The sequence below is a fragment of the Osmerus eperlanus genome, chromosome 19 (assembly GCF_963692335.1).
Source record: "Osmerus eperlanus chromosome 19, fOsmEpe2.1, whole genome shotgun sequence".
Lineage (NCBI taxonomy): Eukaryota > Metazoa > Chordata > Actinopteri > Osmeriformes > Osmeridae > Osmerus > Osmerus eperlanus.
Genome location: NC_085036.1, coordinates 13826125 through 13852930, shown reverse-complemented (window position 1 = coordinate 13852930; position 26806 = coordinate 13826125). Strand labels below are relative to the sequence as shown.

Below are 26806 nucleotides of genomic sequence, written 5' to 3'. Positions count from 1 at the left end.
ATTATATAAAATGTTTGCGTAGGCATTTTGAGGGATTTCTTCAGGAGCTCCGTGGGTTTAAAATCCACTGAAACGTCAGGAGCAAAGAATTCTTTCACTCCCTCTTTATTCGCCTCTCTTTAATTTAGTTTGATCGGCAGTACAACCGATTTTTTTTCATTGTGCGACCGCAGGAAAAAGCGTACATCCACTCCAACCCCATTTTAAGGCTGTCCTCAGTGTCCTGCTGCAGTACTGCTGATGGAGGTCACCACTCTCATGTCTGCCTCAGCCCCTTCGTCACAGTGCCCCCCAGTGGTCAGGCTGTGGAAACACAGAAAGACCTTCAAATCCACAGATTTTAGGATATCTCAGTTTGATCATTTTTTCCGACCACTCTGCAGCCTTATCTCACCAGGTGTCTCTGAAGTAGACCAAGGGTGGGATCACACTGTGTGTGTGACCGTGTGTGTGTGTGACCGTGTGTGTGTGTGACCGTGTGTGTGTGTGACCGTGTGTGTGTGTGACCGTGTGTGTGTGTTGTTCCCCAGGTACAACTTGGACGGTCACCTCATCAATGTCACCTTGCCAACGGGTGAGGTCAGCAGCTTTCAGGGGAGCATGGAGAGGTCGGTGAGGGTGGAGGCAGACACGTCCAACCAGGAGAGGTTCATCACCGCCACCAACTTCTCTGCCTCTAGCACTATCTACACGCTACGCCAAGGTAGCAGTAAGTTGCTCACCACAATCCACATCCGGATCAGTCAGCATCATGTCCCGCAATGGGGAGTCAGGTGGCTGAGCGGTTAGGGAATCGGGCTAGTAATCAGAAGGTTACTAGTTCAATTCCCGGCTGTGCAAAAATGACGTTGTGTCCTTGGGCAAGGCACTTCACCCTACATGCCTCGGGGGAATGTCCCTGTACTTACTGTAAGTCGCTCTGGATAAGAGCGTCTGCTAAATGACTAAACGTAAATGTAAATGCAATGGGCTGCTCAGAGCCCTGCCAGTTAGGGAGCTGTTTCTGCGACCACGGGTCAGATGAGTGTTTCTAGTACCTGGCCTGTGGTCTGGTTTATTTATATCTCCTGACTGTAAACTGTCCTCAAACGTCTTCATGGTGACAGAAACCACATGAGCTTGGTTAGTCAGCTCATGTCTGGTGCTACCAGGGAGAAAATAAAGAAACAAAGTCAAAGTTATTTCAGATGACCCGCAAGCTATTATATGCTATAGACATTATAGTGCATTTCATAAAATTTTATTGGAATTATTTAAACTACAATGTTATATTTATGGTTTATGGTTGCATAGGGTCACACCGGCCCTCCAGGCCCCCTCGCCCCCCCCAGGTGTGAATGTCTAGATGTGACCCTGCCCTCACCTCTGATTAGAGATCACATCGCAAGGCAAAGCATCTGGCGCTAAACATGACATGAGGTCATAGCCTGCTTTCTTCAGGGACCTTCCATATTTCATATAATGTCATCAGATTATTCCATTAAAAGAAAGTCTGTTTTTGTCTCGGTGCACCCAGTCGTTAATTACGGTTCTTGACTGTGTGCTTTTTTTAAATTACAGTTCCTCAGCCACAGTTAGAGCACATATGAGTAATAATGAGGCAGACCAAAGTGTGAACAGTAACTGAGAAATACCATCAAGTATTCCTGTAAACAGGAAGCGATAAAGTTAAAGATGTTATTAGTAGGGTTTTTAAAACTCTTTTAGAGCCTGTGGCACATCACTGCCCTGGTTATTGTTTTAGGGAACGCTGTCCGAGAATTATTTAACATGAATAAACCTCTGAATAGTCTGAAGTTTGTCGTTAGGTTCAGTTTTATTCATGCATGGTAGATGTCAGCACTACAGCTGGTGACAACAGTGAAACTGTCCCTCTGACAGCTGCACATCCCCCTTCATTCACGATGTCACATCATGAAATTTCAACCAGAATGTTACCGCCGAGAGGCAGAGAGGAAATGCTGTTTAGATTTAGAAACTTCTAGGATTCAGCACATAACTCCCCCTCTATTCCTTCCCCCTTCACCTCAGAACAGCATTTCTTCTTTTATTGTTTTATTTTATGTTTGATTCATCATTTTTATTGCTGCTTTTGCTTGTTTTTCTGTATCTATTTTACATTGAGAATGTACTTGGTCACTGCATGTACATTGCCTGTTCATTTGTTTTATTGTTTACATGGTTGTTTTTGTATGTTTATATTGTTTGAATGTTCATATCGTTTATATTGTATCATGTGTATTATATATATTTTTTGTATTGTTTTGCCTTTCTATCTGTAACAACCCTGTTCTCCACCAGGGGATTAATAAAGTTGTCTGCTATCTTATTCACAGAGAACAAATATTTACTTCCCCTTGAGATTTCCAGAGTTTGACACACATTGAGTTTGTGACAAAAGTGCTGAGAGAAATGTACTTTACCACCTTAACATATTTAGGAGAGGCTTTACTTTAGTTTAAGCACTTCTTGTGTACAATATATCCTATTCATACATATAAATCCCCCTTTCACATATACGGCATTGAATATTTCCTCATAACTCCTATGCATCTATAATGCATTTACAATACAGTCAAGGCCATATTTGTCGTGGACTGATTAGTGTTTACAGATTTGTTCAGAAGGCCCCTGTCTGATGCAGCGTGTTCTGCTTTCATGTTTGTTCCCGTTTGTACTTCCTCCCTCGTTCAGAACATGCCCAGAACACCTACCGGGTGAGCTCGGACGGGTCCCTGTGGGTGACCTTCGCCAGCGGCATGGAGGTGACGCTGAGCACCGAGCCGCACATCTCGTCTGGCGTGGTCAGCCCCACGGTGGGGAAGTGCAACATCTCGCTGCCGGGCGAGCACAGCCACAGCCTCATCGAGTGGAGGCAGAGGAGGGACACGGCTCGGGCCAACTACACGGCCTACGAGCGCCGGCTGAGGGTAGGCCAAAGCCTGGACGCGTGCTAACACATGCTAACGCATGCTAACACAGGTTAACACATGCTAACGCATGCTAACACAGGTTAACACATGCTAACGCATGCTAACGCATGCTAACACATGCTAACACATGCTACCAGATGCTAGCAAAAGCTAACACAGTCTACCACACCCTAGCAAAAGCTAGCACGCTAACACGATACCTTTTGGTCTAAGTGGGAGTCACTACAAAGTGCTGTCTGCTGTGAGTCACTGTATGCATTAGCGATAATTACAGCAATAAAATATAAAAATAAACGTCCATTCCACTCACAGTTAAAATATGATTTCACACTTGCACTGTATAAGTGCAACCTTTTTAACTGTGAATTTATTTTGGTCAAATTCAGTTTTCTCATACCCAAACCGCATTTCCTGTGGAAGCACATGTAAATGTGACAACTGTCACAGAAAAACAAATGAGGTGAGGGTGCTAAGTGTTCGACACCTTCCTCCGAACAATTTGAACGACATGAATTAAAAGCAGAAAGGGTACATTTGTACTGAGACAGAGAGGGTACATTATCTCCTGTCATTATCGCCTGTCGGAGCAGATATTTATATTCCTGATGATTCCTCAGCCACTTTGCTGCCATTAACCATGTCACGGTGACATCATGGGCTTGTTTTTGAAATAAAACACCAGCAGTACATCAACTGGGGACATTTAACAGCTTCCATGTTCTGTTTAATAGAGGAGCCATCAACAGTTGTGATTAAATTGGTGGTTGAACTGCGTCACAACTTTGTTCCTCTGTGTCTCTCACTGTCTGTCTGTCTCACTGTGTGTGTCTCTCTCTGTGTCTCTCACTGTCTGTCTGTCTCACTGTGTCTCTCACTGTCTGTCTCACTGTGTGTGTCTCTCTCTGTGTCTCTCACTGTTTCTGTTTCACTGTGTGTGTCTGTCTGTGTCCCCAGGCCCACAACAGGAACGTGCTCTCCATAGACTTCAACCAGGTCACGCGGGTGGGGAAGATCTACGACGACCACAGGAAGTTCACCCTGAGGATCCTGTACGACAGGATGGGCCGTCCTGTGGTCTGGTCCCCCAGCAGCAAGTACAACGAGGTGAACGTGTCCTACTCCTCCGAGGGGCTGGTCACTAGCATCCAGAGGGGGAACTGGTCGGAGAAGCTGGAGTACGAGAATGGACGGGTGGTGTCCAGGACCTGGACTAACGGCAAGATCTGGACCTACACGTTCCTGGAGAAGGTGAGGCTCATTGGGATTGGGTGACCATTGAAAAAGTTAACGATTCAGGAGGTGGCGGATGGTTAATCCCAAATAGGTGGTAAATCTGCTCTGAGGATAAATTATTTCTGTTTGTTCTTCTCTGTTCTTCTCTGTTCTTCTCTGTTCTTCTCTGTCCTTGCCTGTCTGTCTCCCTGTCTGTCTCTCTCCCTGTCTGCCTGCCTGCCTGCCTGCTTGGTTGTCTGTCTCCCTGTCTGCCTGCCTGTCTGTCTGCCTGTCTGTCTCTCTCCCTGTCTGCCTGCCTGTCTACCTGCTTGGCTGTCTGTCTCCCTGTCTGCCTGCCTGTCTGTCTGCCTGTCTGTCTGCTTGCCTGTCTGTCTCCCTGTCTGCCTGTCTGTCTTTCTCCCTGCCTGTCTGTCTGTCTCCCTGCCTGTCTGTCTGTCTTTCTCCCTGCCTCCCTGCCTGTCTGTCTGTCCCGCAGTCCGTCATGCTACAGCTGCACAGCCAGCGCAGGTACACCTTTGAGTACGACCACACAGACTACCTGATGTCAGTGACCATGCCCAGCATGGTGCGCCACAGCCTGCAGACCACGCTGTCTGTGGGCTACTACAGGAACACCTACACCCCCCCGGACAGCCGCTCAGCCTCCGTGCTGCAGGACTACAGCCATGATGGCCGCCTCGCCCAGACCCTCCACCTGGGCACCGGCCGGCGTGTTCTGTACCGCTACAACCGGCAGGCTCGGCTGGCGGAGATCCTGTACGATACCACCCTGGTGACCTTCACCTACGAGGAGACCTCCGGTGGGGTGAAGACCATCCACCTCACCAACCAGGGCTTCACCTGCACCATCCGCTACAGACAGACAGGTACTTCTGCCACACAGCTGCAGACAGACAGGTACAGACAGACAGGTACTTCTGCCACACAGCTGCAGACAGACAGGTACAGACAGACAGGTACTTCTGCCACACAGCTGCAGACAGACAGGTACAGACAGACAGGTACTTCTGCCACACAGCTGCAGACAGACAGGTACAGACAGACAGGTACTTCTGCCACACAGCTGCAGACAGACAGGTACAGACAGACAGGTACTTCTGCCACACAGCTGCAGACAGACAGGTACAGACAGACAGGTACTTCTGCCACACAGCTGCAGACAGACAGGTACAGACAGACAGGTACTGCAGCCTTACAGTCTTCTACTAGGTAATGGTTATAGTGAATGACTAAGGGATATCCAGTTACATCCATATGGTGACACATTCACAGTTATGTGACCCTCACTCAAAGACAATAGGATCATATGCAGTATTTAAGGTAAATGGATGATAGGTAATAAATGGACTTATTGTCTTATGGTGGATTTATTCAACTAATAAAACAAGTAAGTAGTCAATGAGGATAAAAGCCATATATTATGACATGAAGTAATTCTATCATTAGTCATAGAATCATCACTGTGTCTATACACAATAGAGTTGAGTCCTATCTTGGGAGCCAAATCCATGGATTATCAGCAAGCTTCAGTTCTCAACTCAGCGGGGATTTTAAATCCCCACAAAGCCAATATTCCTCCGACTATAAAGCGCCCCAAATCAGCCCCATTGTGAGGAGATGGAGATTGGCTGCGCAGCTGTGCAGTGATGAGCAATTTTCCCCAGTGTCCCAGAGTTTGATTCTGTCTATTGACAGATATGCATGTGTCTCTGCTGGGGGTCTGCCTTCCCCCCAGGGCTGGCCTCCCCCCCTGCTCCGCTCCACCTCCAGCACCCGCTGAGGAGATCCATGGTGAAGCTGTACCTAACCGTGTCCCAGGGCAGCTCTGCTAGCGGGCTCCGACAGGGGAATAATACCTCTGATTTTAACCTGAAATAAGCAATCAGGGAAGAGAGCAGGAAAGCGATGATAGAGCGCGGAGAGACGGGGGTCTTTCAGGGTGTTTTACAGCCTGACTGGATTTATCTGGTTTGAAGATGAATACAGAGAGAGTTGCTGTTGAGACGTTCCACAGATGATAGACATGGAGTCTGTCTCTGACGGCTGTCTCGCTGTTACTGCTGCGACGCGTCAGTGAAAATGTTCCTCGTTTCCTGGACACTTTCAGCTGTGAAACAAATATGACGACTAGTGCTAAACGAACGGCTTGAAGTGGGAAACCTTATGGCAAGCCTTCCTCCCGTGTGTCAAACAGTCTACTCAGACTTCCATAGCTAGAACGAGGTTACACTGGATGCTGTTGTAGGCCTTAACAGAACTGACAGGGTATGAATAAGCCCATGGTAATTAACTGCCATTCGGTTGGTTTGAATGTATCACTCCTCTGCAATTTCAAGCTTGGAAGGGCAGCCGCTTTGACAGTTATTTGCAGTCACATAATGTCATACAAGGACCTCAATACCAGAAGGACAGAAGTCATTAAAATGTTGAAAATTATTCAATTCATTCAATTTTTCATACAAGTAGTTATTCACTGTTTTTAAAGTGGGTTTAACAAAGATCCTTTGAGATTACGGGCTAGTTTTAGCACTCTCAAACCTCTACACAAGGGCTCTGGGGGGTTTTTGACAAAGGAAAGAAACTTCCAACATTAAACTTTAAATAAACGTAAAAAATAAATAAAACTTTAAAATCTCCTTTTCAAAATGTCTTCTTAAATCAGAATATTACTCATTTCTTCTTGTCCTCCCAGGTCCTTTGGTGGGGAGGCAGATCTACAGGTTTAACGTGGAGGGTCTTGTGAACGCCAGGTTTGACTACAGCTACAACAACTTCCGGGTCACCAGCATGCAGGCCATGATCAACGAAACCCCTCTCCCCATCGACCTGTACCGCTATGTGGACGTATCTGGGAGGATCGAGCAGTTCGGCAAGTTCAGCGTCATCAACTACGACCTCAATCAGGTCATCACCACGCACATCATGAAGCACACCAAGATATTTAACGCCAACGGGCAGGTGATCGAGGTGCAGTACGAGATCATGAAGGCCATCGCCTACTGGATGACCCTGCAGTACGACAGCTCAGGACGCATCACCGTTTGTGACATCAGGATCGGCGTGGACAACAACATCACGCGCTACTCCTACGAGTATGACGCCGACAGCCAGCTGCAGGCCGTGGCGGTGAACGACCGCGCCCAGTGGCGCTACAGCTACGACCTGAACGGCAACATCAACTTGCTGAGTCACGGCAACAGCGCCCGACTGACTCCGCTGCGCTACGACCTCCGAGATCGCATCACGAGGCTGGGAGAGATCATGTACAAGATGGACGAGGACGGCTTCCTCCGCCAGCGAGGGAACGTGGCGTTTGACTACAACTCCAACGGGCTCCTGGTCAAGGCCTTCGACAAGGTGTCTGAGAGGACAGTTTACTACCGCTACGACGGGTTGGGAAGGAGAGTAGCCAGCAGAAGCAGCAACGGCCAGCAGCTCCAGTTCTTCTACGCCGACCTGACCCAGCCCACCAGGGTGACCCACATGTACAACCACTCCAGTGCCGGCATCTCCTCCCTCTACTACGACCTGCAGGGACACCTCATCGCCATGGAGCTGAGCAGCGGCGAGGAGTTCTACGTGGCGTGCGACAACTCGGGCACGCCGCTGGCCGTGTTCAGCAGCAGGGGACACATCGTCAAGGAGATGCGCTACACCCCGTACGGGGACGTCTACCTGGACTCCAACCCGTCCTTCCAGCTGGTGGTGGGCTTCCAGGGGGGGCTGTACGACCCCCTGACCCGCCTGGTGCACCTGGGGAGGAGGGATTACGATGTGGTGGCGGGGAGGTGGACCACCCCCAACCACAACCTGTGGAGCGAGCTGAGCTCCCGCCCTAAACCTTTCAACCTGTACTCCTTCAAGAACAACTACCCCGTGGGAGAGCTACAGGACGTCAGGAAGTTCACCACAGGTAAACACAGATATCCGCCCGGGCCTGGCGTTTGGTAGAAGCCTGCCGTGTACCCGGTTGTTGTCTTGAGGAGAAACGGAAAGCGTGTCTCACGTGTCTTGTCTCTGCTGCTTCCAGATATCAGCAGCTGGCTGCAGCTGTTTGGGTTCCAGCTGCACAACGTGGTTCCTGGGTACCCCAAGCCGGATGTGGAGAGCATGGAGCAGACTTACGAGATGATGAAGACCCAGACCAAGACTCAGGACTGGGACCCCAGCAAGGTGAGAAGCTTCCGGAAGGTCACTGGGAGGCTAAAGTCAAAGTTAGTTGAGTTTAAGTGTGCGCTCCATGTAGGCTGAAGCCTTATCGCAGCGACCTAGGTTCGATTCCGGCCTGGGCCCTTTACTGCATGTCTTCCCCCCCTGTCTCTTTCCGTCTCCTTGCCTTTCCTGTCACACTTCACTTAAAAACTGTCCACCAAAGCATGAAAAAAAATTGATATAAATGTGTGTATACATATACAGATAAAAAAATACCAAGTTTGCTCAATCATGAACCCGTTAAGGAGTAGCGTTGCACAAATGTGATCCTTCGAATGCGGGTCTCACAGCGAAACGTCGCACATATGCGATTTCGAACATTCTAATTGAATATTTTCCCATGGACAAAAACTATGCGACAAACGCTTTAGTATGGCTTCAAAATGTAATGAGAAGGCTAACAAGTAACACTAGCATGGTAGTAGCATTGCTACGAGTATTATGCCAGCTAACTTAGCCCGGAAGCTAACTAAAGCTAGCTAGCTACCGTTTCGGAAAAATAACTTGCGCTGTGGGGACCGTCGGAAATAATTTGAACTCACACGTCTAAAGGTTAAATATCATGTCAGGAAGCTTAACGTCCTGACCTGAACGTCCTGTGTGTGGCAGGTTCACCTGGGGGTTCAGTGTGAACTCCAGAAGCACCTGAGGAACTTCATCTCCCTGGACCGGCTCCCGATGGGCCGGGTGAGCAGGGGCCCGGGGCCGGGGCCCGGCCGGAGGCCTCGCTTCTCCGCCATCTCGTCCATCTTTGGAAAGGGCGTGAAGTTCGCCATCCGGGACGACGTTGTCACCACGGAGATCATCGGCGTGGCAAGCGAGGACAGCCGGCGACTGGCGGCCGTGCTCCACCGGTCGGTATACCTGTCGGGGCTGCACTTCACCGTGGACGGCCGGGACACGCACTACTTTGTGAAGCCGGGACTCCTGGAGGAGGACCTGGGGGTGGTGGGTCACGGAGGGGCGGGCCGCGTGCTGGAGAACGGCGTGAACCTCACCGTGTCGCAGATGACCACGGTGGTGGGCGGGAGGACGCGGCGCTTCGCAGACATCCAGATGCTCCACGGGGCGCTCTGCTTCAGCATCCGCTATGGGGCCACGGAGCAGGAGGAGAGGGCTCACGTGCTGGAGGGCGCGAGGCAGAGGGCGGTGGAGCACGCCTGGGCCAGCGAGCGCCGGAGGGTGGAGGAGGGAGAGGCAGGCTCCAGGCCCTGGACGGAGGAGGAGAGGCAGCAGCTGATCTCCTCAGGGCAGGTGCCCGGCTACGACGGATACTTGGTCCTGCCGGTGGAGCAGTATCCGGAGCTGTCTGACAGTGCCAACAACATTCACTTCATGAGGCAGAGTGAGACAGGGAGGAGGTGACAGTGACACTGTTCTCCCTCCCTCACCAAAGACAGTCTGTTTTTAGACACGCGATGATTTGTTGTACCGTTTTTCTAGGATGATGACAAAGAATATCAAAAAAGACAACTGCCTTTAAATGTGACAAATGATGGTAATTCGTTTCACGTGTTCCAATATTACGTTTCTTTAAAAAAAGAAAAAGGAAAAAAAAGAGAGTCGATTATTTGAACTCTAAACTGTTTTTTGTTGGAGTGACGTAGCTAGCCTATGTAATTTGATCTACTTTGTAAATTGTTAAATATGCTAGACTGAAGACGGCAGACCTTATCAATTTCATTACCATACAGTTCATCTGAACACATACTATACGTACAACATAGTAAATTGTTAGCTTGATTTATACAGTACATATCTCTTTCCAATCTTGACAAATGGTTGTGAATGAAAGCTGTTGTCTTCTTCTATGACTAAAGAAATTGACAGTGCCGGTTTAGACACAAGATATTGTACATAGCAAGTGCTTTAGCGAAAACAAGTGCTCAACTTGATAATGTGATGTTACAGATTATTACGTAATTGTCAATCCTGTCAATAGAATTGAACAGTGGAGTTACGAGTTACGCCGTGCAACAGGAAAAAGCTCTCATGCTGAAACCTGTACAGTAATAGTTTACTTTTTTACTAATTGCTTAATGTAATTAGTGTATTATTATCTGGGTGTATTATGGATGGAGCTTGTGCCTTTCTGCTTCTCACCGTCCTTATAAACCATTGTTTTTACGAGTTGCGTATACTAGACGAGTCCTCAAGAAGGGAAAGTAGGGGCAGACGTCCTAGAAAAAGTGCTTATCCATGGTGTCAACACTGCAAATACCTCATCATGTTGTGATTCACAAGTGTTACGTTTGTCGAACCTTCCGTCTCCTATAACGAGCCGATGACTCGCCGGTGCAGAGAGCGGTCCCGCTAACAGAAGAATGAGATGGTCCGATAGTAGAAGTCACAGTGGGGGGAAGGGAACTAGGGGAACAGCTCTGTAATTGCTGCTTCCTCTGGGCTATCCACACATGAGCTACAGGACAGTGGATAGCAGGTACTTGAACAGGAGATAGTGAACTTGTGGAAAATACACAATATTTACACAAGCCGCTCTGTGGACGTAAGAAGAAAAAAAAACTTTAACATATCAAATAAGATATTGATATCATAAAGGGAGTGTGATTAGACACAAATATGGTGAAATTATCTTAACGTATCATGTTTAAAAACATTGTTTACGCTGGCTTAGTGTGGTGGCAATGAACATATTTCATTCTGTGTCGTTTTGGAAACACGTGTATAGTTATGGCTGAGGTGGGCTGATGTTTGGAACTTTGAAACAGATTGTTGAAGGGAGTAGCGGTAGCCGCTTCGAGTTCAAAAAATATTTTTTACTTTGCATCCAGTCCACCTGGATAATTCACCCTCTTCAGGTTTATCCTGTTGTCCTGGTGTGAATGTCCTGGTGTGTTGAGAATTCACCAAGAGATCGTCCACACGATGGCACCCAGCCAAAACTAAAATAGTACTTTTATTTGTATTTATTTTTTCCCAGAACGCAACACAGATGTGTGGGAAACATCAAGTTTGTTTTGATCCAAACCCCTCTCACTCCCTTCCACCCATCGCCATCACGTGGGAAGCTTTTAGTTGGTATCTTGGATAACTGTGTTTGTAAGATGTTTGTGCTGGCATTATTTTCCAGACCTCTCATATATAAATGATAAATTTAGCACTGTGGAATAGGTCGAACCAAAAGCATGGGGTGATTCTGCAGCGGGAGTCTGAACCATCTGTATTCTAATAATCACTTGAATACAGCTAGAGTCATCAGAAGTGTCATTCTGTACAATCTTATCATTGTTTACTTAAACTCTCATTTGGTTGTATTGCAAAATGAATAAAATAAAACATAGGCTATATGGTATATAACATATTTTGGGTAAACTAATTATTACAAATATATTATCCCTTCAAAGGAAACCAGTCACTCTGATTCTGTTGATACAGTCATAGTTTGATAGCAAGCAGTGGAAGACATCCATGGTGTGATTGCCACAATCTGTGTAGACTGGTGATATGAAACACCAACAGCACGATCTGTGTAGACTGGTGATACGAAACACCAACACTACTATCTGTGTACACTGGTGATACGAAACACCAACAACACTTGATCGTATTTTCTACTCTCGACTGTGACCCTGAAGGCATGTGTTTCTGTGACTGTTCCAGAGGATGTTGTTGTAAATAGAAAAAGTTAATATATTGGATGTGGAAAGTTCATATTCAAAACAAGGTACTTTGAAGGTTTGACTTTTAATAAACAAATGTTAAAATGCAAATAATATGTGACACAGAATTCTTATTTTTTGTTTCAGTCATGACAAGCATTGACAGGGATCAAATGAATGGAAAGTCTTCACATGAGCGAATCCTTTCCATTGGCGGTTTTGTGGCCATTGTTTTCAACAGGGTACAGTAGAGGGATCTCCAAGCCCTGGTCTCGATTCTGATAAGCGGACAGCAGATTCTTCAGTTTCCAGAAATATCGTGGAGATTCTGCAGGGGATTCCTGAAACAGTAATTTCCAGAATAACTCAGACTGTATCTGGCATAAATATAATCCATTAAATTCATGGAGTTATGTTGTTATGTTTTGGTAAGTATGAAGGTGTCAATCTGGTTCAATTGAATTGATTTTGTGAAAAGTATTGATAACAGGATGTTAAGAATACTGGTTGTATCTTCTGACTCACCTCAACTGTCCAGAAACGGACTCTGTTTCGGTAGACTCTATAGGTGTAGACATGAGGATTGCGTCTTATGGTAGAAAACCGTTGATCATAAATAAAGAAATGCATCAGTAAGCATGGTGGGATGAATCATCTAAACGGTTTGTGATCGTGACCATCATTTCAAATAAACAAGCATCATAACTGTTACTTACAGAACGCAGAGGCAGTAGTTTCACTGTCCCTGACCAGATAACAACCCTCCATTCCCACCTGCGCAAGACGGAGCTCTGTGGTTTTCTTGCTGATCGCTCCATGATACACAGATAGACTATCCATCAGGCTGGCTGATACTAAATCTACAGCAACAAACATAAGATACACCCACGACTCTTAAACAGAAGGAAATAGTGTAACATCCTGTGTGAACACGAGTTTGAAACATGAATTGCTTTTTCGGATGTTGACCTGTAAGCAGTCTTTAGAGTTTAGTGTGACATGAAAAAACGCATGTCACACTGTTTCAGTTATAGATGTTTTACTGCAGCTTCCCAACCCAACCACAAGGTTGCACTAAAGCTTTAGATATGTCAGTTAATGCATCTTTTCTCTCTCGTGGACAGAGCTAGGACCAAGGTCTTTAAAAGCTCCACTTTCTGTTATGTAAACATGGATAGACTATAAGATACACAAATTACACTTTATTACTTAAAGATCCACCATGTAGAGCCATCTACTCTACAATATAAACAATATTCAACAAAATCTTCCCATGAAAGGCAGGCAGGAGTACCTGTCTTAAAAATGCTGGTTAACGCTGGTTAACGTCTGCACAAGACATTAACTACATCATTTGACAGCAGAGGCTACAAATACTAAATCATGTAGACCTCAGTTAACACAAACATTGTAGTTTAGACATAAAAAAATGCTATATTTGATATATGCATACATTAAGTTATTTATGTACAATAGAAACATCCATTTAGTGCATCACTGAGACTGGCCGATACACATTTACAGGCTAAAAGTGACTCATCACTGTCAACTGCCTCTCAGACATCAACAAAGAATGTCCACAGCACAAAAAAACGAATTCTGACGTAACAGCACTTCGCCCTTTAAAGGGCCCATGGGACATTTACTGACATTCAAATATATGTTTACATGCCCTCTGGCCTGCCTCCATGGAGGCTGTGTTTGGAAGCCTGGAGGTTAGAGACTCTGGAGAGCTGGGCCCAAGGGCCACCCAGGGCCCATCCAGACAGGTTATCCCTGTCATGCCGACATCCTTCCACTAGGCGGAGCTGTGCTAACTGATAGTCTCCAGCGGGCCTATGTCCTTGAGATCGCTCAACTTCCTGGAGAAGGAGCTTAGCCTTGTGCTAATGGAGTCTCTCTTCTGGGACAGCCGGGGAACCTTGTCCTTGTACACGCGACACAGCTGCTCTCTGAAGTGGTTCCCCACGAAGCAGTACAGGAAGGGGTTGATGGCGCTGTTGCTGAACCCCAGGCAGAGGGAGAAGGGCAGCAGGGTGGTGACGGTCTGTTTAGCCCAGCACACCTCCAGGATCCCCAGAGAGCTCATGGCGTGCAGGAACGTCAACACGTGGAAGGGGAACCAGCAGAGGAAGAACGCAAGGACCACCGCCACAACCATCTTCATCACCCGGTCCAGGTTGCTGGAGGTCTTGTCCAGGCTTGGAGCCCCGAGGAGGTGCCTTCCAATACGGCAGTAGCAGCTAGCGATGACTGTGAAGGGCACCAGGAACGCCAGGATGTTTTTAGCCAGCGCCAGGCATGGGAGCCAGTTATCGTGTGGGTAGATGGCGGCACAAGCAGTGACCATTGGCGTCTTCATTTCGTGGATGTCCCTGAAGACCATGCTGGGGATGGTGGACAGGCCAGCGACCAGCCAGATCACACCGCTGATCACACGGGCTTGACAGAGGTTTCTGCTGCTCTGGGACTGCAGGGGGTAAACAATGGCACGGTAGCGATCCACACTCATGCAGGTGATGAAATAGATGCTGGCGTACACATTGAGGGTCAGTAAGCTGCTGCACAGCTTGCACATCAGTCGGCCAAACACCCAGTTGTAGTCGAAAGAGTAATATACCGCCCAGAAGGGGAGACTACTGAGGAAGAATAAGTCTGAGAGGGCCAGGTTCACGATGTAGGTGTTCGCTACCGTTTTGCGGTTAGATTTTTGGCACAGAACGTACACCACCAGTACGTTCCCCACAAATCCCAGGATGAAGATGATGCTGTAGAGGGTTGGGACGAGCTTGTTCTGGTGAAGGGATGGCGACTCGGAGTCACACCCTGTAGAGTTGGGGGACATGGAGAGATTTGAGAGTTCCGTTGCCATAGGGACCGCGAGTGCTCCGTACCGTTAGCTCCTGATTAATCCTGCGAGGAATCACGGACAGAGTAAAAAATCGGACACATATCTGCTAAATGAAAAATGGCTGCATGTTTTTCTTGTTATTAATCACCCTTTGAAAAAACAAGATGTAGTTTTGCAGGCACGGTATGAAGTTGCACAATGATGAAGTCCACAAATCTTAAATCACCTTTGCCAAGACTATACTTGGTTTTGGAGCTCTAACCTAAATGTTCTGATGATAGTTCGACTCTAGACTCGCTATTTGTCAGTATGGTTATAATTTAACTCCATTTGGTTACATTCATCTTCATGACACGACAGTCAAAAGTCTTTTGATGGATTAACCAAGGGCTAAAGAGAGGATCACGATGAACGGAAAAACTAATGGACCATGTGGGATTTTCTATTCAGATTGCATCGTTTTGAGAATATGTATCAGGTCGTTTTCTCCACGTTTTAGGCGCCATCTGGTTACTGTTAGTACAGAAAGAGACGGAGGGACCGCGGGCCAGGCTCTTTCAGGGGGCTCTGGGGAACTAGCTTTTTCCTCTTGCCCCACTCCGCAGACCCTGTGTGAGAACAGTCTCTACAGGGGGGACGTTACCAGCACGCAGTCCTGCAACGTAGCGGACGTTACATAACGCAACAGCTGGGGACAATGTTGAGAAAGCGTTTTAAGAATTCCCCTAATTGATTTTTATTCAATGAAAGATGTACTAACTGGTCGTATGTAGCACCGTAGCCATATATGAATTATATTTCCCTCTGGGACAACACAGCGTCACTAAATCTTATGTGCAAATGACTTGTCTTAAGAACGATAACGTTTTTTGTAATGATTTCACTGGTGCAGTTTTAAATGTAGGCCTACTTAGTTTAAGTAAAATACCACTGCCACTTCAACTGTGTTGAAGTCTAAGTGTTGAAATATGAATTCCAGTACCCACATGTTTACTGTTAGAGTTTCTGATGAACAACAGTTCATGCCAATAAGAATGACATAAGCTTTGTGTTATCTTCAAAGAGTTTAACTTTAACTTTATTCTATAACATCTTATGAAATGTTTACTATTCCAATGTACATTGTGAACATTATTGTATCAATTCATATTTGAATAGTTTTCATTGTACATATAGTTTAAAGACTAACAAAGGGCTCAATCGTATTTAAAGAAATCGACAAAAACATGTGAAACACTGTTGTTTCTGTATTACATATATAAAAACAGCAACACTAATATCCTATGAAATTAAGTCAGTTTACCTTTAATCTTGTTCCCCTCTACAAGTTTATTCCTTGGGAGTTTTTGCCTCGGCAGTCTGGTTGGAGAGGACTTGGTTCTGGTTTTATGTTCTCTGTGGCCCATAGGGAGTTATCCTCTTCTGCCAAAAAAACTGTAAAGTTGACCACGTGCCAGCATGTTGGACCAAACTAGGTTCCCGTCATTCCTGTTCATCTCCTTCCTCTCTTAAAACAACCGTGACTTCGACTGGGGCAATACAAGAAACATTTGTAGAAAACACTAACTTTGCTTTAGTTAGATTATCACTTCAGTCAAGGAATTCTAACTGGGCATACAACCAGCAGAGGAGGTTGCTTGAGGAATTGCGAAAACTCTCAGTGCAAGATCTAAAACAACAAACATTTCTCCCTACAATCAGAAATGGCAAAAGTACACACATCCTTCACTCAAGTAGAAGAACACATGTTTAAAAAGACTCTGGTAAAAGTTGAGGTACTGACTACACTTTGTTAAATGTAAGGAGTAGAAAGTATGGATATTTGTTGTAAAAAATGTAAGGGGTGAAAGTTAAAAGGTAAAAGTACTGGTACCACAAAAATCTACTTAAGTACAGTAACAAAGTATTAGTGCTTCATTAGTTTCTATCTCTGCAACAGTGTAACCACAGTGTAATAACAGTGTAATAACAGTTTAATTATAGTGTACTCGTGTACAGTGTATTAACAACATGTGTGTAATAACAGTGGGTTAGGGTACCCCTGTAGGATGCCAAACTGTACCCCTGTAGGACGCCTCCCTCTAAAACATAAAAATCACACCCAACAGGCGACGAAGTACACCTAAGATGAAAACAATCTGCAGGACAAAAGCATCATATCGCTCGTATCTTAAAAGCGTGTCAGAATGAGACACCATGAAGAAAGCTCTGACAATCTTAGAAAGATGAAGCACTGTGATTATCCACTAGAACATGTAACATTAGCCCTAAACTGTGTCAAAGGTGACAGCCAGGAGGGGGACAGGGGACTTAATAGATAACGGACGTGTTGTTTGGGCGTGAATCAGACAGGGTTAGAGTTACAGAGACAGATCTGAGGTGACAGGGAGCCGGGCGGGGAGGGAAGGTATCTGTCCATCTCATTACAGCCTCCTCTCATTATGATTAGGGAGGACCCAGTCATTACTCACCTCCCCTCTCCACCGGCCAAGAGTCAACAAGTTAATGTCGCAGCAGAAAAGGGATGGAATTCAAAACCTTTTCTACCCTGAGCGAGCAGAACCAGATGGCAGGAAGGCGATCCTCCTGTTGTGTCCTACTAGCAGTGCTGGGTTAATCTAGGAACATCCATTCAAATGTTGGAGAAATATCTGAGAAATAATTTATCCTTCTAGATTTATCATCCATATTAAGTAGAGCTGAACTATGTACTAGTAATCAATGAAATATGTTTTTTTTTATGTTTGATGGCAAATGTTCTCAATAGAACTGTCGTGAATTGAGTGGTAGCTATGTTATCCATATAAATCATAATGAGATCATTCATCAACAAAGTCAAGCGGATAGCCATCAGAAAGGCACAGAGCTTTTCCACCGGCACAGACTTCCTGTGTTCATCAGATCAGTCAGAACAGGGAGGAAAGGAAGAAGGAGGTTTGGTGGATTTACGGCGCTGTGAGTAATCTGTGTGATTCCTATCATACTCTGAACACCAGCGAAACACAGCAGCCATATTAAAATTAATATAATATTACGAAACCTAAGTGTGCTCACAGTGAGTGAGGCCTTGAGATTCAGCGTAAACGACACACAAAATAAGAGTCTGTTTTAGGAACTTCTCTATCTCTAACTATCCCACTATTTGTACAGTGTATTTTTCCATTACATTGAGAGTCTGTCGTTCACATGCTTGAGAGAAAACAACAGGTTTAATAAGCCCCCCCCCACCCCCGCCGTGTAAGAGGGGGGGCTGCTTCCATGGTTAAATCCATGTGGACCGCAGGGTGGGCCTCATCTCCTCGCCTCTCACAGCATTCGTTGGCAGCGCAGGAACATGGGAAAGTGCAGCGCGTGGAGTATTTGCGTAATCCAGCACAAGTCTGTGTTGGATTAAGATGGAAGGCTGTAGAGATGCCCGCCTGTTTCTCACGTTAAGGGACATCAGTTTTGACCTCTGCATCTGGAAGTTAATGGACCAATCAAGGGCTGGCTGTCCAGTGGTGATCTGGGCAAACAGTGTTTCTTTTCAAAACAGCGACGGTTCAAGGTCACGTTGACTACTCCTCAAGCAAAGAAAAGCAAACCTCGTTTTTCTCAAATAGTTTCGTGTTGAATCCTCATCCAACTAGGAGAGTTGAAAATGTTTCCAAATCTAAAGGCCTGTTAAGTGATTAAGTATCTTTTGCTTTGTTTGAAAAATGCTATGCGCCCAGAATAACTGGAAAACATCTCCAAATGTACTTTTGATCAAGATGTCAAATATGATTCAATCCTGGTTTACAAATCCTAGCATTTGGAACGAAATGATACAGTCTGGATGTGTGGTTTTGAAAACATGATTTGGTCTGATTTATTGAACTGCAATGAGTACAGAAAGGCTTCCAACAAGAGAATTACTTGGTCACAAAGATCATTCCTGTCAGAACCTCTTCTCATCTAGCAAGTCAGTAACACAAATATTTAGTGTAGATATGTCCAAACAGAACTAGTCAGCAAGATAAATTTCACAGCTCCCTTAATTAACTGAAGCAGTTCAGTGTAGCAGCTAAGAAAAGCACCCACAGCACCCAGAAGTGAGCATTTCCCTCATTATGAAAGTGACTGATAGGCACATGGAAAACACAGTGTATCTATACTGACACAATCCAGGACTCGTAGAAGAGAGCGAGAGAGAGAGAGAGAGAGAGAGAGATAGAGAGAGAGACACACTCACCCCTTCCTTTTAACATGACTACCCAAAACCTTATTACATCCCCATTTTTGTGACTATGTTTACATTTCGTAGGACAATCTTTCAAACGGTTAAATGTCATGGAGTTGCTACAACAGTTGTTCTATACGGTGACTTGGGAAACTGGCCCTGAGAAAAAAAAGAGAAATTGACTGTGGGATCAGAAAAGACACAGGATGCAAATATGGGGGAGCAAGAGCCTGGGGGACGATAAAACCGTGACACGAGGTCAAAGGGGAGAAAATGTCTTCGCTCTGAGTACTGTGAACTCCAGAAGCAGTACAGACGGGGAAAAGAATGTCCTGTTAGTAAAGCCATCAGGATAAACCAGTTACAAGCTATGTTTACATTTTTACATTTTTTTTTACATTTTTAGTCATTTAGCAGACGCTCTTATCCAGAGCGACTTACAGTAAGTACAGGGACATTCCCCTGAGGCAAGTAGGGTGAAGTGCCTTGCCCAAGGACACAACATCAGTTGGCATGACCGGGAATCGAACTGGCAACCTTCGGATTACTAGCCCGATTCCCTCACCGCTCAGCCACCTGACTCCCTTGTTTAGACGCTGTACGTACTTCCTGGTTTCTCAGTCAGGGTTCAGGTAGTGTAGTAGAGGACAGGAGACAGGGGGATTGGTGGACAGGCTTGGGAAAGTACTTGGATGGAGAATCATTGCATCAACGTGACACATGAGGGCTGGCCTCTGACACACACCCCTAGCACTGGGGATGGTTGGGTGTGGTGGTTAGAGAATTTTCCATCCGATCTACAGATCGGATGGAAACCCCCCCCCCCCCCGTATTGTACATCACTTTGGATAAAAGCATCTGCTAAATTAATTAATTAATTACTGTGAAATATAGTTATGAAGTATTTTGTTTGGATTCCATCCGTCTGTCAGTCTTTTGTACCATAGGTTTAGGTGGATTTATATGAAGGTAAAGGAGTAATGTTTCCAAATTACAGATTTCAAATTGAAGAATAGGATCTCTAAAGGGTATTTTTTACTGAAAGGAGTGGCATATCCCTTCTGCTAAAGGCTACAGGCTGGTACGCCTCAGGTTCATGAAATCAAGGTGTTAGCGCCCCCTAGTGTTGACTGCCATACACAAACTCCTTTTTGTACAGAACAAACACCCTTGACAAACGTCACATTCCATGATGCACTCCAAAACCTATAAATCAACTTGTGCTTGAATACCAAACTGTGGGATAGGGCTTAGGACAAACTGTGAACCAAGTAGTTCTACTGTCGAGTGATCGTATTCTGCCTTGAGCTCAAGACACAGTTTCCATGCTAACATAAATATAGCTGCTTTGCAGAAGGTCAATCTCAGACACATCGTTAATCTTCTCTTGAATTACTACCAGTAGTCTGATTTGCTGGACCATATGGTACAATGTTTAAATAACAAAGGCAAATAAATCAATATATTTTATTTATTTTTGAAGCTTTTTGGCAATTTTGTTGCACAAAAGAATGCACAAATCGACAGCATTATCATAATGTTCAACATCTTGCGGAAATAATGAAGGAAAATCTTACAAACGTCAGGGTGAAATTTCCAGTGATTGTTTTGTACATAAACAGATACAAGAACCTACAAATACTGAGGGAAAAAAATCATAAATTGATTGAACATTAAAAACGTGATAGAATGACATGTACACGCACCAGATTTAACCTCTAATGTTTAGTGTTAACCCCCCTGTTCACTGTTACATCTTCAAGTGGCCGTGCAGAGCATGAGTTTGTTAGGGAGTGTTTAACAGCATGATACAAGCACACAAACATGCCTTTTCCCACGTTAGATATTCCTCAAAATGACAGAAAGTGCCCTAAGGTCAATGATTAAATAACATGAAATGTGCGTAAAAGACCTCACAACATGCCTTATTTATAATTTATACTTGCATAGACGCCCTCGACTGATATCACACAAAGTGGGCGAAAATGTGGAACTGAAAATGTCGTTAAATGAGAATACAACTAGCATGAATATGAGCCAGTTCTATTGAGCTTATTTTTTGTTCACAGTATAAAAAGAAAGCGGCTGGTGTTTCCTGGATTGCAGACCATGCTCTGCACCTTATTCCCTGTGGGTGTGTATGTAAACTGAAAGACCTTCAACTAAGTAACAGATGGCTTCTGTTCAGGTAAGAATTGACATAACTGTTCCCTAATCACTGAGGTAAGATAATAGGCACCTTCAAAACCTGGAAAGCAGACTATCACATCAATAAGCCCATTTATGCAACTATCCCTTATACTTCCCACCCCTCTTCCACCCCCCTCTCCTTCCTCTCCTCCTCCCCCTCCTCCTCCCCTCCTCTTCACCCTCGTGTGCTGTACAGGTCAGCATCCTCAGGGTGTGCCTGCCCATGGTCCAGCAGTTTGGGGTCAGGCACAAATCGTGGTTTCACTGGAAAAGACACAAAACAAACATTCACTGAGAAATGTGAACACAGGTCCGTCACTACAGATCCGATTGCGAGTCTAATAGACGGACAGAATCTTGTTAGTTTGCCGATTAAACTCACCAACAGTGTCTTCGTTGCCCACAACTTCTACAATCTCAGGAGCAACCAGCTCCTCAGGAGGAGAGGGGAGAACTTCCTCTACAGGAGCAGCCTCTACTGGTGCAGCCTCTACTGGAGCAGCCTCTACTGGAGCAGCCTCTACTGGAGCAGCCTCTACTGGAGCAGCCTCTACAGGAGCAGCCTCTACTGGTGCAGCCTCTACTGGTGCAGCCTCTTCTACAGAGGCAGCCTCTTCTACAGAGCTAGCCTCTTCTACAGAGCTAGCCTCTTCTACTGGGGCAGCCTCTTCTACTGGGGCAGCCTCTTCTACTGGGGCAGCCTCTACAACTGGGGTAGCCTCTACAACTGGGGTAGCCTCTTCTACAGGGGCAGCCTCTACAACTGGGGCCGGCTCTTCTACTGGGGCAGCAGCCTCTACAGGGGCAGCAGCCTCTACTGGGGCAGCCTCTTCTACTGGGGCAGCCTCTTCTACAGGGGCAGCAGCCTCTACAACTGGGGCAGCCTCTTCAACTGGGGCAGCCTCTTCTACAGGAGCAGCCTCTACTGGGGCAGCCTCTTCTACAGGGGCAGCAGCCTCTACAACTGGGGCAGCCTCTTCAACTGGGGCAGCCTCTTCTACAGGGGCAGCAGCCTCTTCTACTGGGGCAGCCTCTTCTACTGGGGCAGCCTCTACAACTGGGGCAGCCTCTACAACTGGGGCATCAGCCTCTTCAACCGGGGCAGCCTCTTCTACAGGGGCAGCCTCTACAACTGGGGCAGCCTCTTCTACTGGGGCAGCCTCTTCTACTGGGGCAGCCTCTTCTACAGAGGCAGCCTCTTCTACAGAGGCAGCCTCTTCTACAGAGGCAGCAGCCTCTATTGTGGCAGCCTCTTCTACAGGGGCAGCCTCTACAGGGGCAGCCTCTACAGGGGCAGCCTCTACAGGGGCAGCCTCTACAGGGGCAGCCTCTACAGGGGCAGCCTCTACAGGGGGGGCAGCCTCTACAGGGGCGGCAGCCTCTACAACTGGGGCAGCCTCTTCTACAGGGGTGGCCTCTACTACTGGGGCGGCCTCTTCTACTGGGGCAGCCTCTTCTACTGGGGCAGCCTCTTCTACTGGGGCAGCCTCTTCTACTGGGGCAGCCTCTTCTACAGAGGCAGCAGCCTCTACTGGAGCAGCCTCTACTGGGGCAGCCTCTTCTACTGGGGCAGCCTGTTCTACAGAGGCAGCAGCCTCTACAGGAACAGCCTCTACTGGGGCAGCCTCTACAGGAACAGCCTCTACAGGGGCAGCCTCTACAGGGGCAGCCTCTACAGGGGCAGCCTCTACAGGGGCAGCCTCTACTGGGGAAGCCTCTACAGGGGCAGCAGGCGCAAGGCCCGTCTCAGGGGGTAGGCATGGCTCAGGTTCCACTGGAGATATCTCAGGGGCGGGGCTAGCCTCTGTCTGGGGCTCAGGGGCGGGGCTAGCCTCTGTCTGGGGCTCAGGGGCGGGGCTAGCCTCTGTCTGGGGCTCAGGGGCGGGGCTAGCCTCTGTCTGGGGCTCAGGGGCGGGGCTAGCCTCTGTCTGGGGCTCAGGGGCGGGGCTAGCCTCTGTCTGGGGCTCAGGGGCGGGGCTAGCCTCTGTCTGGGGCTCAGGGGCGGGGCTAGCCTCCCCCAGGGGAGCCGGGGCAGAGCTGGGCTCAGAGGAGGGGAGGTCGTCCACAGCAGGCGAGGCTGAGCTGGGCTCAGAGGAGGGGAGGTCGTCCACAGCAGGCGAGGCTGAGCTGGGCTCAGAGGAGGGGAGGTCGTCCACAGCAGGCGGGGCAGAGCTGGGCTCAGAGGAGGGGAGGTCGTCCACAGCAGGCGAGGCTGCTTCAGTCGATCCAGCACCAGGGAGAGACTTGAGAGGCGGCCCTTCTGGTTCAGAAACTGGAACTGGTGAAGCTTGCTGGTTTCAAACGACGGGGAGACAAGTGAATGTACCATACTGTTCAAGTATAATAAATACAATTATTATTATTGTAATCTTGTCATGAGCATCCCTGTGAGATAGATGCCATGTGCATACTTTCCACATTGAAATCTCCTATAGTCTCTCGTTTCTAAAGCAGGGTCGTACCTCCAGACTGACAGCTGGCTCTTTGGGTTTTGATTTAAATACTGACGCCACCGATGAGGTGGTCCACTGGCTGGCGGAGTACATCTTTGTCCCAGTGACCTGCAGCAGAGACACACAGACTCCAGTCACTCAGACACGACCGTCTGGTCTTGTCTGGCTCATGTGTGACGAACGTGTTACCTCACCTTTAAGATGCCCACGGTTTGAGTGGGGTAGCAAACTGCGGTCCCTAATGTGGTCATTCCCAGGGGAACACCTATTCTCTTGAGATGGGACCCTGTATAGATCATTAACAGGTAATATTAACTGAGCGATATGAAGAACAAAGTCAACTCAATTCACACCAAGGTAAATGACTAATGTACTAATCTCACAAGAAGCAGGATGTCCATACCCAGTTTATCACCAGTTAAAGTACAAATACAATATTTCTTGTGAACATTAAGACACTTGTTACCTTTCCTTGCCAGGATTAGCCCAGCGAGGCCGGAGACTCCGATCACACTGACCCTGGGCAGGAAGCCTGGAGGGGGGTTTCTAAGGAAGTGATAGGTATCTAGGGAGAAGACGACATAAACAGGAAAGGTTGTTGGAGATGTCATGACACTCTAGTTCACTAAAACTCCCAAACTCCTCTGCTCACCTTGTCCAGCGCGATACACTGTCACAACCCCAGATTTGGCAGAGGCGTACGCACCCTACAAACAGAAACAACTAAACAGTTCAAGTGAATGCTTAAAGACGGACCCATATCTGCTGTGTATTAATACTCCAGAGCAGGGGGCCCTGAGGACCAGGGTTTGACACCCCTGTTTTAGATGTTTCCCTGCTCCAACACACCTGATTCAAATGAATAGTCGTTATCAGGCTGAGGAACAGGATTGGGAACCCCTGCTTTAGAGCACTAACTACATAAACATCCTTCTCAGCATGCTGTTGTTGTCAGTGTAAACAGAGTAACTTGTACCTTCACTCCTCTGACGTAGGGCTGCAGCCCCACCCGCACCACACCCAGGCCTCTCTGTAGCAGCCCTGGCTCCTCCTCCACGTAGCGCATGGCCGGGGGGTCTGGGGCGTATATCGACAGCTGAGGACAAAGATCAAGTGTGAAGAGGCGTCACCTCCGGATGCAACAAAGGGTAACAGGTGTAGTAGTCGCATCTCGTCTGCCCGTAACTGGGATTTGAACTCGGTACATCAGATTAACAACGTGACCACCACCTTTATAAACGCCGCTTTAATCATCCACCAAACCGAAAGGTTAGCTCTTCGACCGTATGGTTGGGCGGTTTTTATATAATTTATAACTCGTTTAGACCTGCACAAATACAACCTCCTATCTTAACAGGTGGGGATGTGCTATTATCAAGAACAAGCAAAATATAGCTATGTGTCTTCACGCTGCATGGCCAACACTTGGTTACCTCTCTGGGGGAGAGCAGCTGGGTTCTCTCTTCACTCATGGCGTAGACGCGGATCGAGGCTAGTCCCAGCGCGGCGGGTACCGCTGCCAACTTCACCACCTGTACACAGATACATCCTGTTCAGACACCTACACACGCATGCATCCTGCTTATGAATAAAACATGTATCAGAAGATAACTTCTTCTGTACTTTCTGTAGATCATATGATCTTAGTGGTAATATTATTCTTAAATTAAACTGTCACCTTTTGGCCACTTGATAAAGTGATTTTAATTTAGTCCAGTATGTGACCCAGAATTCTGCTCTATTATATTTGAACGTGCTACACTATACTTATGACATATACATGTATTATATAGCATGTAATACATGTATATGTAAGATTTATACACATAATGACAATCCCAATCATATCATATACACACACGTGCATTTGCTTTAACCCAAAAAGCTATACACTACTTTCCCTTTTTTGACCTTGTTATATACAGCTCGTGATAATTGATCGATTAAACCCATGCAGTATATCGATTTAAAATGGACAGATTACAGAGGTCACCTTAATCGTAACTAGCAAATAATCACGGTTGTGAATTTGTTCTCCAAATCCTTAAGGCGAGCAAATGTTGTGGAGATAAGTAGCTCACCATGTCATGGATTCAGTTTACTTAGAGAACAACATGTTCTAAAAGGGGGCGTGGAGACAATGGTATTGTATTCGCACGTTAATCGACACATATAAAAAAAAATGTTAGGCCACATAGAAGAAGACACGATAGTTCATGTCATTTTTCGCTTTCAATCTACACTGAGCGAAACGTGGTTGAAATTCACGTTATTTAAGATAGGAGAAACTTACTGTAGCAGCCATGATGGGTACTCCCCCCTCCGTCTCTCTACCGGTAGTAGCGAAGGACTAACTTCAAAAAGCGTTGCACATTCAGTTCGTTGCAGGATTTGTACGACTTACATCTATTCTTGATTCTGATTACATTCAATCCAAATAATTAAATTCGGTTTTATCTAACATGAACAATAGGGTTTCCTTCATTACATTTGCTGTGACAGTTGTGAATAAAAAAAGATGACTCATGTTGTTATGCAGTGATTCATTTATTGGTTTCACAACTTGAGTTTACAACCTCGCACTGTATATAATATTTCTGAAATCAAAAGGCTACTTTCAATTCATAGGAAGAATAAATGTATTCATCTTTCTCGATAACACTTGTAATAATATACTTTAAAAAAAGAGCAATATGTTCCTTTTTTTAATGTTGCAGTGCAACTTACGTCTTAGCTACACACCGGTAGTGTGCTATGAGGCGCACACCTCAATGACACAGTGGAACCCTGGACAGCTGGGACTTAATTCGTGTACAATGTTTCATAACATTGTGAGAACAATTACATTCCGGATAGCCTAAATGAAATACATTCTACAATACATGTACTGCTAGTCGTAAAATCTTGAAAATTGAGAGCAACAACTTGAGAGTAACAATTGTGGACACTTTGGAACTGTTATGGTAGCCAACAAGTGTCTCAAGACAAGTAATTAAACATTAATGGTGAACCTCATAATACTGTACATGTTGAAGTATAATGTTCTACTGTATCAAGGGTTCAGACAACAAAAAGGCCTTTCAGGTGTCAGGACAGTCACTGCTCGATGGTAG

At 46.3% G+C, this 26806-nt stretch overlaps 3 protein-coding genes across 8 annotated transcripts in view; 1 reads left to right on the top strand and 2 right to left on the bottom strand.

Moving 5' to 3' along the window:
• The window catches only part of tenm1 (teneurin transmembrane protein 1), a 101845-nt gene extending 89883 nt beyond the window's left edge, over positions 1-11962 (top strand). Inside the window, exons 26-32 of one of the 2 annotated variants that reach the window (XM_062485706.1) lie at positions 531-703; positions 2695-2930; positions 3888-4181; positions 4642-5032; positions 6859-8079; positions 8197-8339; positions 8988-11962. In XM_062485706.1, coding sequence (XP_062341690.1) covers positions 531-703; positions 2695-2930; positions 3888-4181; positions 4642-5032; positions 6859-8079; positions 8197-8339; positions 8988-9743 — 3214 coding nt within the window. In that variant the 3' untranslated portion in view covers positions 9744-11962. Of the gene's footprint in view, positions 1-530; positions 710-2694; positions 2931-3887; positions 4182-4641; positions 5033-6858; positions 8080-8196; positions 8340-8987 lie in introns of both variants that reach the window. The other variant, XM_062485705.1, reaches the window with a different exon arrangement.
• A 1223-nt stretch (positions 11963-13185) lies between these two features.
• agtr2 (angiotensin II receptor, type 2) lies at positions 13186-16263 on the bottom strand. Its single transcript, XM_062485734.1, has 2 exons — positions 16153-16263; positions 13186-14911 (listed from the first exon to the last, which is right to left on the bottom strand). The coding sequence occupies exon 2, from the start codon at positions 14868-14870 to the stop codon at positions 13812-13814; it is 1059 nt and encodes a 352-aa protein (XP_062341718.1). The 5' UTR covers positions 14871-14911; positions 16153-16263; the 3' UTR covers positions 13186-13811.
• A 5141-nt stretch (positions 16264-21404) lies between these two features.
• On the bottom strand, positions 21405-26077 carry apool (apolipoprotein O-like). Of its 5 annotated transcripts, none has more exons than XM_062485713.1 (10): positions 25987-26077; positions 25127-25225; positions 24670-24789; positions 24346-24400; positions 24160-24258; positions 23888-23979; positions 23703-23801; positions 21780-23531; positions 21623-21728; positions 21405-21504 (listed from the first exon to the last, which is right to left on the bottom strand). In XM_062485713.1, the coding sequence occupies exons 1-10, from the start codon at positions 25996-25998 to the stop codon at positions 21416-21418; spliced, it is 2523 nt and encodes an 840-aa protein (XP_062341697.1). In that variant the 5' UTR covers positions 25999-26077; the 3' UTR covers positions 21405-21415. The 5 variants fall into 5 exon arrangements, with proteins under 5 accessions (XP_062341697.1, XP_062341700.1, XP_062341699.1 ...); XM_062485716.1 differs by having other exon boundaries at positions 21623-21773; positions 22161-23531; XM_062485715.1 differs by having other exon boundaries at positions 21623-22709; positions 22848-23531.
• Between the last annotated feature and the right edge of the window lie 729 nt (positions 26078-26806).